The sequence below is a fragment of the Gallus gallus genome, chromosome W (assembly GCF_016699485.2).
Source record: "Gallus gallus isolate bGalGal1 chromosome W, bGalGal1.mat.broiler.GRCg7b, whole genome shotgun sequence".
Lineage (NCBI taxonomy): Eukaryota > Metazoa > Chordata > Aves > Galliformes > Phasianidae > Gallus > Gallus gallus.
The window spans coordinates 7,270,610-7,283,286 of record NC_052571.1 but is presented as its reverse complement, the minus strand read 5'-3'; the positions used below and the strand labels follow the sequence as shown (position 1 = coordinate 7,283,286).

General features: G+C 40.3%; 1 protein-coding gene across 7 annotated transcripts in view; it reads right to left on the bottom strand.

Annotated features, from left to right (window-relative positions):
• Window positions 1-329: 329 nt before the first annotated feature.
• Window positions 330-12,677, bottom strand: part of LOC769000 (mothers against decapentaplegic homolog 2-like) — a 65,114-nt gene continuing 52,766 nt past the window's right edge. For 5 of the 7 annotated variants that reach the window (XM_046905150.1, XM_040655253.2, XM_001232180.7 and 2 more), the window contains 4 exons: window positions 12,384-12,596; window positions 8,406-8,543; window positions 8,112-8,256; window positions 330-2,265 (listed from right to left, as the gene is read on the bottom strand). In XM_046905150.1, the coding sequence (XP_046761106.1) occupies window positions 2,142-2,265; window positions 8,112-8,256; window positions 8,406-8,543; window positions 12,384-12,596 (620 nt within the window). In that variant the 3' untranslated portion in view covers window positions 330-2,141. The remainder of the gene's footprint in view (window positions 2,266-8,111; window positions 8,257-8,405; window positions 8,544-12,383; window positions 12,597-12,677) is intronic. The other 2 variants (XM_015300444.3, XM_046905151.1) reach the window with 1 other exon arrangement.

Genomic DNA, 12,677 nt, shown 5'->3' with positions numbered 1-12,677 from the left:
GGTCATCTCATCGATCACAATTCCATTAACCAACCTGCTGTTTCTTCATTAATTTGTGGTTTACTGTCCTAGTCTGCTGTCTCACATTCCAGAGATAGGGGAGCTAACAATCTTATTTGGAAAAAACAGGAGACCTGCTGTCTGTACTTAGTCTGTAGAAAAAGCATCTGTTATCGGCAGCAAGAACCTGGCTTAGCAAGGTCAAATCTGCAGCTGCCGATTCAGCACCCCATGAAGGCACATAACTTTTAACCTAACTTACTTGCCTTAATTCAGTATCCTTCAACTGAAAATACATTATGCAGTGATTAATAACAAAGCAACCAATGTGAGAATTAAAACTTTTATTAGTGTATTCACATATTAGGCAAACGCAACACACATGAAGCTTATTTCTTATGTTCACAAGTTCTACCAATACATTAATCTGCTGGCAAAACTAGCACAATCTGTTAACTGCTTTGCCAACTTTGAAAAGGCAGCTGGCCCACTTCTTCAAGGCTTGATTTTTTGGTATTGCTTCTATGCCCTAGTCATTACAGCATAAAAATATCCATGACTATCCTCAATTCAGTCAACTGATTAAAAGCTGTAACACTGACCACATTTTGTTCACCAAGCTAAGTAATCACTAGCTGTACTTACAAAGTATATTGCTAGTGTAATGGGTGTAACAATGAGAAAATACAAATGCAATCCTGCTACTGCCACGATAACAGAAGAATGACAGGTAGATCACAAGAATGTTAGTAAGACGTATATTTTTCAAGTCAGAATAACCCTTCTATACAGTTTCTCAACCCTTCCCCAACACAGACTTATTAAAAATATTCTGAAATATATTCTACAGATATGGTGCAGCTGTAGTGTCCAAGAGTTCACAATAACATGCACTGTGGTGAAGAACCTCAAAGTCCTTTTTTTGCTGGTCATAACTCAGCAACCACTATCCTAGTAGTTTTGCAGAAGCAACTACTTTTAATAACAAGGCCCATTATGACATAATGAATGCGTACAATCTGGTATGTCAGTAAGCTGTACAAAGCCACTCAGATCAGAGATTTAAGTTCTGTTACTGAAATATGTTAAGAAGTTTATTTAAAACCTATTTAAAACCTATGCAAAAGATTCTAGTTTACCTTGGGAAAGGATTTTTCAACATTTGGCTCCAAAAGCTAAAACCAAGATTTTTAGTGATGTCTGTTTAATGAAAGCATGAAGGTGTAAGGGGTAAGCCAATAACCTTCTGTATTTAATCCAGTATCCAATGCTATGGTCAATTCTCATTCCATGAGAAAAACAGTGATTTCAGTGATCCAAGGCACAAAAAAGTCCCAAATAGATGACTGACAGCAATATTGCTGGCAACAGATGCATCAGCTCAGATGGGTAGGGAAAAGTAGACTCCTAGTGTGAAGGATACTCAAAATTTACAGTATATGGATTCCTTTTAGGCCCCATTAAGCATATATAAATTGTCTTGAGATTTCAGATAAATCTCAGACATTTCTTTCCCTTACAACGGAGGGATTCTCTTTTTCTTTAAGGCAGAAGCAAAAAGTTAAGGTTTTATTTTTTTAAACGAAAGTCTTATTTTTATGTTTAGGACAACTTGAAAATCTGCTTATATAAAAATATAAAAGAATAAAGGAGTCGAGTCTTGGAATTTGATGAGAGATTTGCCCTAATCAAAAAAACAAACCAAACATCTATTTACGGGAATTAAAATGTAGAAGAGCACAATACTGCAGTATCTGAGATCATGACACATAACCTGTATATATACTTAGCTATTCATGTTAATGATAAACCATTAGGACACTCAATTATATGCCCAATAAAAACATCATCAAGAAACTTTAGAACTGCCCCTTCTTCTTTCTGAAAAAGATATTTCTATATGTTAAATTCTCATCTAGTATTGGAGTATAGAAAACAGAATCCACAAGGTGCTTTAATTGATGAGACCTCAAGTGCTGTTTTGTTGTTGGTTTTTTTTTTTTGTAAAAAAAAAAAAAACACCTTTTTGTACAGTAAACAGTTCATGGGGACCACACACAAATAATATGACAGATGAGCTGTTCTATGAAGTCTGTTGATGGGCCTTGGTATTTAGCCCACTGGTAGCGGAGGAAGGAGTTCTACGACATGCTGGAGCAGCGTACTGAAGGGGAGCCCATCTGAGTCAATACTTTGTCCAACCATTGTAGAGGTCCATTCAGATGAAGTTCAATCCAGCAAGGAGTGCTTGTTACTGTTTGCCGCCTGAAAAATTAGTTGGAACAGGAGAATCAGAAAGCAGCTTTGCCTACCATGAGGTTCTCCATCACACAATCCCTCATGTGATGGTTCATCTATTCCTACTACACAAAGATAAAAAAAAATTGCAACCATTACTATAAATGTACTAATGGTTCATCAAACAGTCTTTGGAAAAAAATACTCACCCCATATCTATAAGAAACAGCAATAAATCATAGAATCATGGAATCATAGAATGGTTTAGGTTGGAAGGGACCCTTAAGATCATCTAGAACCAACCCCCTGCTATAGGCAGGGACACCTCCCTCTAGACCAGGTTGCTCAAAGCCCCATCCAGCCTGGCCCAGAATGATTCCAGAGAGGGGGCACTCACAATCTCACTGGGCAACCTGTTCCAGTGGCTCACCACTCTCACAGTAAAGAATTTCTTCCTAATATCTAGTTTAAATACACCCTCTTCCAGTTTAAAACCATTTCCCCTTGTCCTGTAGCTACCTGCCTTTATAAAAAGTTCCTCCCCAGCTTTCCTGTAGGTTCCCTTCAGATACTGGAAGGCCACTATAAGGTGTCCTCAGAGCCTTCTCTTCTCCAGGCTGAAGAGCCCCAGCTCTTTCAGCCTGTTTGTGTAGGGGAGGTGCTCCAGCCCTCTGATCATCTTCATGGCTCTCCTCTGGACCTGCTCCAACAACTCTGTTCTTCTTGTGTTAGGGGCTCCAGAACTGGACACAGTACTCCAGGTGGGGTCTCACAAAAGCAAATAACAACAATAAAAATAACTTTTTTTTTTTTTTTTTTTTTTTTTTTTTACAATATATCAAGAAGCATTGGAACAGGCTGCCCAGGGAAGTGGTCGAGTCACTGTACCTGGAGATGTTCAAGAACAGAGGATATGTGGCACTTGGGGGACATGGTTAATGTGCATGGTGGGGACGGGTTGGGGTTAGTGATCTTAGAAGTCTTCTTCAACCTTAATGACTCTATAACATTCTGCTCTAGAGAGTAAGATAACTGAAGCAAATGTTGTATGTGCCATACTAAATGCCTTACTCCTAAAAAGAAAGTCAAAACTGAAAATTTTGCACCCACTTAGGTGTTCATGTCACAGACAGCTGAACACAGCTAATATCTGCACCTTTTAAGAGATTGCAAGCATAATTATGCTTGAATTTAATTGACTACTAAAAGAAAAAAAATAGAAATGCTCGGCTCTGCACAGGTGGTGTGGTTCAACAGTAGAATGCCATGGTAATTGTAAGAATTAGATTTTTAGAGTAACAGTCAAGATAAATGTACAAGGAAATCACACTAGATGTTGTCAGAAAATATGCACCATAACACAGTGTGTGGATATACTGTGCCAGTTTAGAAACCTCAGGCCCGTTAATTACTACACTTTCGGCCCCCATGGCCCATAATCTCAACAGCCAAGATGGTATGCTCTCTTGTGGTCTTTGCTTAAATCATTGTAACAGATCCATAAGTTCGGCAGCTGTGCATGGGCGTGCTGTTACATGTAATGTGGTATGTGCAGGGGGCCACTCTTCAGGTGCCAACCCTGCTGGTCTGTCTTGGATTTTTGCTATCTTCTGAGTTATTACTGGCCTTATTTCTAGAGGATCTGAGGTTCCCAGATCTTCTAGTTGGCTTTAGTTTGCTTGGCCTTCCTTTTGTTCTTGGGTTCAACTGGGATCCAAGGATCCTGCTAAGTCTTTTTCCCCTTCTAGTGATATAAGTCTTAATTTCAAAGGGGAAGATCCATTTAAACGTGGGGCAGTTTTCCCTGTCAAAGATGTGACTGTATTTTCCAGTTGTCTAATACAAGCTTTCAAAAGCTCATTTTCATCTTTTAAGTCTTCTTCCAAGGAATGATATGCATTAATAGTGAGAATCAGCAGCCATGCCACAGCAGATACAGCTACTATTCTTTCCTCAGTTGTCCCAAAGTTTTGTCCTAATTTATTCATAAAGTTAGCCATTTTTGAAGGGGATTTAATAATGAGACCATTGTCCCTTTGTCATGGTTTCGTAATTTTGCTATTGGTATTCCACATCATAACATCATGGGCAAAAGAGAAGAAGAACAACTACATATCCCAGAGGACCTCATGGTCAGAGAAGGAAGATACGTCATCTGGTTGCACACGGTCTTTTGCTTGCTGCCAGGGAGAGGAGTGGGTGTGCTTCCAAGACATGTGCCTTCATCAAGTAGGGCTTTCGGTTTTCGGAAACTTTCTCACTCTCTCTCTCATTTCATTTGATTTATTTTCCTTACTTTCAATTAGATTGTATTATATCGTGTCCTCTTGCATTCCAATATCATAGTCAGTAAAATAAGTTCTCCTTAGATCATTGCTGCTGCTCTGTTTTTTTTTTTCAGGAAGCCAGGGGGCCCACAGGCCTATTGCCCCCATGTCACAGGCATAGATTTATCTAGATAACTCCGTGACACCCTTATAGGTCCCCATTGTGAGAGGTAGATTGTTTTTGCAGTGAAAGTTTCCAATATTTTCTGCATGTAGCGTAGGCCTCTACTGAACTTATAACCCTCTTGTGAAAGAGTTATATAAGTTGGTTTTTTTTCTGCAAACAAAGTCACTGAACAGAGTAAAGTTAAGATTGGGGGCATTCTGACTTGGGTAGAATTGAAACAGGCACAAGATAAGGTAAACATGCAGGGTGGGGAGAGCCTAGCACGGGACAGAACCAATTTTCTCACTCTTAGAAACATTGCCCTCCTACCTCCATAGAAAAGTACAAAACATACCAAAAAACCAACAGGTTGGTAATGGACTTTATATAGAAACGTATCATAGCAACAGCGTCGGAAAGATTGTAAGCCTGAGATGCTCAACTAATGAGCGAGCACCAGGAGAGCATTACCTGCATCAGGTTTAGGACATATAACAGAATGAATCTCATTGACCAGTGTGCAATTTCTCCCTTGCCAAAAGGGGGTTTTGCGCCCATTATTGCAGTAGTGAATAAACTTTGCTGCTATCGCTAAGATCTTTGCCTAACCTGAAAATTTTTACTTCAAGCATTTCTTACACCATTCTTCAATAATCTAAGTGACAGTTAGCCACAGGGAACCTAAGAATCCTGGGGTTTCCCCTGGGAGTTTCTCCTTTAGTGTATTTAGGGTCCCAGTAACCATCCAATGCATATTTTTTTTCAAGGTAATCCATAGTAAATCCTTCATAGCCAATCCTCCTTGGCTCACCAAATATAGCAATTGAACACATCAGTACAATGGGAAAACCATTACAGCAAAGGAGCCATGACAAAAGAACTAGCACAATAGTGAAATGCTATAAAGGAAGGGAAGTATATTAATCACCCATACCAGAAGATTCTAGATTCACAGAGGAAAACTTCACTAAAGAGAAATCTCTAGAAGCAATCAGCCCTTAAATAAGGTCTAAGAGAGGTGGAGGGAGGCTTCACCCCCTTCTGGTTGCACAGGTGAATTGCTTTCACCTGTGCTCTCAGGGCTGACCATGTCTTATCCCCAGGTGGTCAATCAGTGGTTCAGGCTATGACTCAACGGTTCCCATACAGACCTACTCTTCCTGAGAACTTCTGTTATTTTTCTGTACCCACTTGAGGCATGGGAGTTTTCTTAAACAAGATTGGCAAGACTGCTGTTGCTAAACTAGTTTTTCCCAGTAATTCTAGTTCCCAATCAAAACAAGTAGGTATTAAGATTCAAAGACAGCAGATTAGTCAGACACAATTCCAGCCCCTTCATATTTACAGTTAGCACTGGAACCCTTTGCTTGATGGAAATGTGTTTATATAAGCAGAGGAACTGAAAAGACAGAAAATTAAGCTGGAAGATGGATTTCAAAAGCTGTCTGTGGTTTTACATTTTCTAGAAGAAAGCAGCTGGAGTCTGTGCTCTCTCAGCACTCTAAAAAACATTGTTATTTCAGCTCTGAATGTCTGTGCCAAAACAAAGTGATTCAATAAAACAACAATCTAAACCGCAGGAAATGTAATGTCTCTCGAATCGTCTCCCAAATAAGGAAGTTCATTACTCCACCGCTGTCATCTTCCCTACAATATGTTCTACAACATACTTCCTTAATATGTTATAACTGGGTCTGTTCAACAGCCCTGGCAAAAGATCAAATAGTGACAGACACTTTGCAGCCATCTCAAAGCTGAAACTCAGCTTCTCCTACCCATGGATTTCCTATCCCGAGTATCACTGAATCTACAATCTGCTGTAATTACCTCAACTTAACTTTCTTTAGAAGAACAGCACCGTCTTTATCAGGGATGCATAGAAACTCGTTCAGGATTCCATCAACAGTTTCTGTGCTGTTCTGGCAGTTTCCTATGGAGTTTTTTCAACCCTATGACCTCTGAAGGGTTTATGAACTACAAACAATCAACATTCTACCTCCTTAGCAGAAACTTCACCAAAACCCTCCTCACTGCTTTAACCCCAAATCCAACACTTAATTCCATTCACTTCAAGTTGTCTTCATGCAATCTGAATGATTGCGCCTTTCTTCTGTTCTGATTTGAATGTTGTATTTATGTGTGAATGTATACAGTCTCCTTTGGAGCTAAATCCAACCGTTCTTTAAACTGGAGCCAGATTTTTCCTCGCATACCTCTTGCTAACAAAGAGGTACCAATTTATTCCATCACTTAAATTTTTCATTCCATCTAACTAGACTTTTACAAAATTGGCTTCGTTTAGCCATGAATTCCCCCCCACATACCAACAGCTCACATTAACATGGATGTATTGCAAGAGAAAATAAAAGAACCAAAACCCCAGGATCTTAACTTCAAAAATCATGAGGATTTCTTTAAAAAATGTTCTGTATTGCAATAGGGTATTGATATATCAGGCTTCTATTCTTTCAGTAAACAATTTCTAAGGACATTTAAGGGATTTTGTTGTTGTTTAAAACCATATCTATAGCCCTCCAAAAGAATGAAACCTTTCAAATTGCTCAGTTAAAAGTTGCTTTCTCTTCTTTCCAAATTCCCATCCTACATTAAAAAGAGACACCATTCTAAATGTCAGTTTTTAGCTTGTCCTAATAGAGAATATAATTGGACTGTATTCAAAAGCAGATAAAATACCTTTTTTTTTTCTCCGCTCAACTGTTTGTAGCAGTTTTACTACAGAAATGTATATCTTATTCCTGCAAGGTTTTTTCCACTACAAGTTCTAATGCATTTACCATCCCCTAAAAGCTGTTGTAGTCTGCATAATGCACTGAGTCACTCCAACACTTTACCTTGGGTCTCATCAACTGCATCCCACACCACAACCTAACAAACTAATTTTATTCCACACTGAACAGTATAGAGACCTAAATGATGGTAGGTCTAACAGTAATTGTATAACAAGTTCCGAAACTTTGAGATGTTTTCAGTGGTTTCGCCACAATAAGCCAGCAAGCAGGACGAAGCAAGTAAGGGAACTCCGATGAAATTCATTGCTCAATGAACTTCAGTGCAATACTAAAATTAGTTTACTGATCTTTATGACTTAGGAGTCCTACAGCTGAAGGGGAGAAAAGGAAAATATGAGTTTAACTTACAGACAGAAGGTGCAGTATTGTATGTATATATTTTGCCCAGAGATGTGGTGGATGCCCCATCCCTGGAGACTTTCAAGGCAAGGCTGGATCAGGCTCTAGGCAACCTGATCTAGCTGTGGATGTCTCTGTTCATTGCAGGAGAGTTGGACTAGATGAGCTTTAAAGGACCCTTCCAAATCTAAGGATTCTATGATTCTATGCATAGATTTCAATCCAGACATGGAAAATGTATTAGAGAAAGAAAAAATTGTTAAGTCTAAATTGAAAAGTTTTTTTTCTTACCTGTACTCCGCTCCCCATCCTTTAACAAAACTCATCCTTATGGTACACATTCTGGTAAGCTGATAAACTGCTTCAAAACCCTGATTCACAGACTGAGCCAGAAGAGCAGCAAATTCTTGGTTATTAAAGATTTTTAGGTTGCATCCTACGAAGAAAAGGTCAAAAAGGTGCACTTAACTACTTGTGTTTGCTACACAGAAGACCAAAACCACAGATAAACCCTTTCTAGGTATCAAAAGGAAAGCAAATGTCATCCTGGGAGTATATTACTAGATTTTTTTGTAGGTGACTGACCTGGTGGGATTTTGCAGACAGTTGCTGGATGCCAGCCATATCTTTGATTACAGTTGGGGCTCTGAACAAAAATTGCGCTATCACTAAGACACTCGGCAAAAACTTCTCCACCGATGTAATAGAGACGCACTCCCCTTCCTGGAACAGAATTCAAAGGAACTACTGTTACAATATGACCCAGACACATGAATAAACAAGGGAATATTTTGCTTCAGAAAAGGCCAAGTTTTTTCTTTACAACAAAAGTAGAAATCAATTATCTAGATGAGCATACTGCTGGGCTAATAGCTGCAGTAGAACACCATTAACTTGCTTTTTTATCACACAATACTTGAGGTAAAAGCAGAATACTTTTTAGTCTAGAGTGATACAGAATTTTCTAGCCAGGTAATACACTGTAACCAAATCCAAGTTAAGCAGCAAATAACTTTCTTGCTCGCATCATATGTGAAAGGTCATGGCAGTCTGGTGAAGTTCCCACTGAATGGAAAAGGGCAAACCTAACCCCCATTTTCAAGAAGGGGAAAAAAGAAGATCCAGGGAACGACAGGCCAGTCAGTTTCACCTTTGTGCCTGGCAAGATCATGGAGCAGATCCTCATGAAGGCCCTACTAAGGCACATGGAAAATAAAGGCGAGGTGATTGATGGTAACCAACACGGCTTCACCAAGGGCAAGTCATGCCTGACAAACTTGGTGGCTTTTCATGGTGGAGTTACAGCATCAGTGGATAAAGGAAGAGCAACTGATGTCATCTACCTGGACTTGTGCAAAGCATTTGACACTGTCCTGCATGACATCCTGGTTGCCAAATTGGAGAAAAATGGATTTGATGGATGGACCACTCGCTGGATAAGGAACTGACTGGATGGTCACACTCAGAGAGTTGCGGTCAACGGCTCAATGTCCAAGTGGAGACTGGTGACGAGTGACATTTCTCAGGAATCAGTGTTGGGACCAGTGTTATTTAACATCTTTGTAGGCAACATGGACAGTGGGATCGAGTGCACCTTCAGCAAGTTTACAGAGGACACCAAGCTGAGCGGGAGCGGTGCAATTGACATGCTAGAGGAAAGGGATGCCATCCAGCGGGACCTGGACAGGCTTGAGGTGGGCCCATGCCAACCTTATTGTCATGGTTTTATGATTTTTGTTATCGATATTCCACATCATAACATAATGTATTGCACTGGGAGTTAAAGAGTTAAGGCTCCAGTTCCATGGATTGTTAATAGTTCCGGGTATACCTGACTCAAAAGAGAAGAACTACATATCCCAGAGGACTTTTCACTGTTCTGTTTCCATTTTGCATTCAGAGGGAAAGATAAAACTTTTCACAGGTCACAAGATGCCCCCTTTTCCCTTTCTCATCCTTACTGCTCATCTCGGAAGTGCAGTGCTCCCTAGCTGTCTCGCCTTCAGCATTAGAGTAAGGTCTTTGATTTTTGGACACTCTCTCCTTTTATTTGATTTATTAGCCTCAATTCCAATTATATTGTATTATGTTGTGTTATCTTGTATTCTGATATCATATTTAGTAAATTAACTTTCCTCTTCAAATTGTTGCCACTGTTTTATTTTTAGACCCATCTCCCTACCCTTTTCCTCCTTTCCCCTTTCCCATGGTGTGGGTCTGTGGGTTCCCCCACCCCATTAGTCATGGAACTGGGCCAAAAGGGTCCGTAAACCACTGACACTTATGAAGTTCAACAAGGTCAAGTGCAAGATCCTGTATCTGAGTCGTGGCAATCTCAAGCACAGATACATATTGGGTGAAGAATGGCTTGAGAGCCCTGAGGAGAAGGATTTGGGAGTGTCGACTGATGAAAGATTCAACATGAGCCGACAATGTGCACATGCAGCCCAGAAAGCCAACTGTATCCTGGGTTGCATCAAGAGAAGTATGACTAGCAGGTCCAGAGAGGTGATTCTGCCTTTCTACTCTGCTCTTGTAAAACCCCACCTGGAGTACTGCATCCAATTCTGGAGCGCCCCAACACAACAAGGACATGGAGTTGTTGGAGCAGGTCCAGAGGAGGACCATGAAGATGATCAGAGGGCTGGAGCACCTCCTATACGCAAACAAACTGGGAGGTGGGGCTCTTCAGCCTGGAGAAAAGAAGGCTCTGAGGACACCTTATAGTGGCCTTCCAGTATCTGAAGGGAACCTACAGGAAAGCTGGGGAGGAACTTTTTATAAGGGCAGGTAGCTACAGGACAAGGGGAAATGGTTTTAAACTGGAAGAGGGTGTATTTAAACTAGATATTAGGAAGAAATTCTTTACTGTGAGAGTGGTGAGCCACTGGAACAGGTTGCCCAGTGAGGTTGTGAGTGCCCCCTCTCTGGAATCATTCTGGGCCAGGCTGGATGGGGCTTTGAGCAACCTGGTCTAGAGGGAGGTGTCCCTGCCTATAGCAGGGTGGTTGGAACTAGATGATCTTAAGGGTCCCTTCCAACTCAAACCTTTCTATGAGTCTATGATTCTATGAATATCACAACTGAAATAAAAAGATTAGATTCAGCGTAATTATACTGCCAGTGTGAAGTGTTGTATGTGAAGTGGCACTTGCTGTTAAGGTGATGGGAAAAAAAACCACAGAGCAATATATCACTTGGACAGACTCTCCTCTTGCATGAACCCATAACATTTCCCAACCCACTGCATACCCCTTTTTCTGTACCACTTTGACAAAAAAAATAATGGGACTTGATTTAGACCTATTGCTGAGAAGAAATCACTCAGAAATCCTATTGTTCACTTTTGAAGTGTGATCTAGTTCTGTCTCAGAGTGAAAAAAATCTATATGGGTTATTTTTGTCAAAAGCAAGAGGAATATGCAAGTGATTTCCCCCCAAAATCTATTTCTAATTAACAGCTCAATTGAAGGTCATAATTTCTACTCTCCCTTTTTTTCTCAAAAAACTTTTTTCAAATAAAACATCAGCTACTCTCTAAAAAAAGGGATAGCACCTGACATGCTTGCTTTTTCCCACAGTAGATAATCACAGACACAGCCTGTGCTTCTCCACATCTATAATTTTATTACACAAGTGTCTGATTTGGAGTGGAGGAAGTCAGAAGGTTCTACTTAAGATGTATCCGTAAAAAAAAAAAAAAAAATTAGTGAACACTGCTAAATGAAAGAATCCAATAAAAATAATATAGAATTTATTGAAGAAGAGGCTGCAATGTGGAAAACAGTATTCTGTAACTATTAAGGCGAAAATCTTGATTATGTCATGATCGAGCCTCAAGACAGAAGTTTGGAGGCTGGATGCACAGGGGTGAAATGATCCCAAAACAGATCTCTCTTCTTCCTACCTGGACAACTACAGAAATGATTTCATGGTGTCACAGAGTTATCTAGATCAATCTAGATAAATCTATGCCCGTGACAGGGGGGCAGTAGGCTCGCGGGCCCCCTGGCTCCCCAAAATGGGAAGGAAAAAGGGAAAAAGGTAGGGGAACAGGAGCTGAGCTCAGAGAGGGAAAAAGAATGGAGCAGCAGCAACGATCTAAGGAGGAAAACTTATTTTACTAACTATGATATCGGAATGCAAGATGACACGATATAATACAATCTAATTGAAATTGAGGCTAATAAATCAAATAAAATAAGAGAGAGAAAGTTTCCAAAACCAAAAGGCCTACTTGATGAAGGCGCACACCTTGGAAGCACACCCACCCTTCTGCATGGCTACCAGAGGGAGAGCGTGACCCTGATCACGTGACTCAAATCCTGTGTCTTCCGTGACGTATCTTCCTTCTCTGACCATGAGGTCCTCTGGGATACGTAGTTCTTCTCTTTTGAGAAGCAGGTATCTGGAAGGTTGTCAATCCACATAACTGGAGTACTAACCCTTTAATTACCTGTGCTGTCCATGATGTTATGATGTGGAATACCAATAGCAAAATTACAAAACCATGAGACATGGCTAGGCTAAAGTGTTAAAATAGCAAAAAAATCAGATCTTTACCTATGTGTCGCCTTGTCATTTCCACTGTTGCATTTCTGTTGACATTGGAAAGCAGACCTAGACAAAACCGTTCTGAATTGGATGGATCTGTGAAGCCATCTACAGTCAGGGAAGGCTGTGATGCATGGAAGGTTTCTCCCACTCTTTGATTCAACTCATAATATGCTATTGAACACCAAAATGCGGGTTCCGAATAAGTGACTGGCTGCAAGTCTGAAAACAATAAACAAAAAATAAGAGTAGCACGGAATTTGAGCCTGAAATAACCCTGTCTGCCCTGCTTTTCTTCTCTTC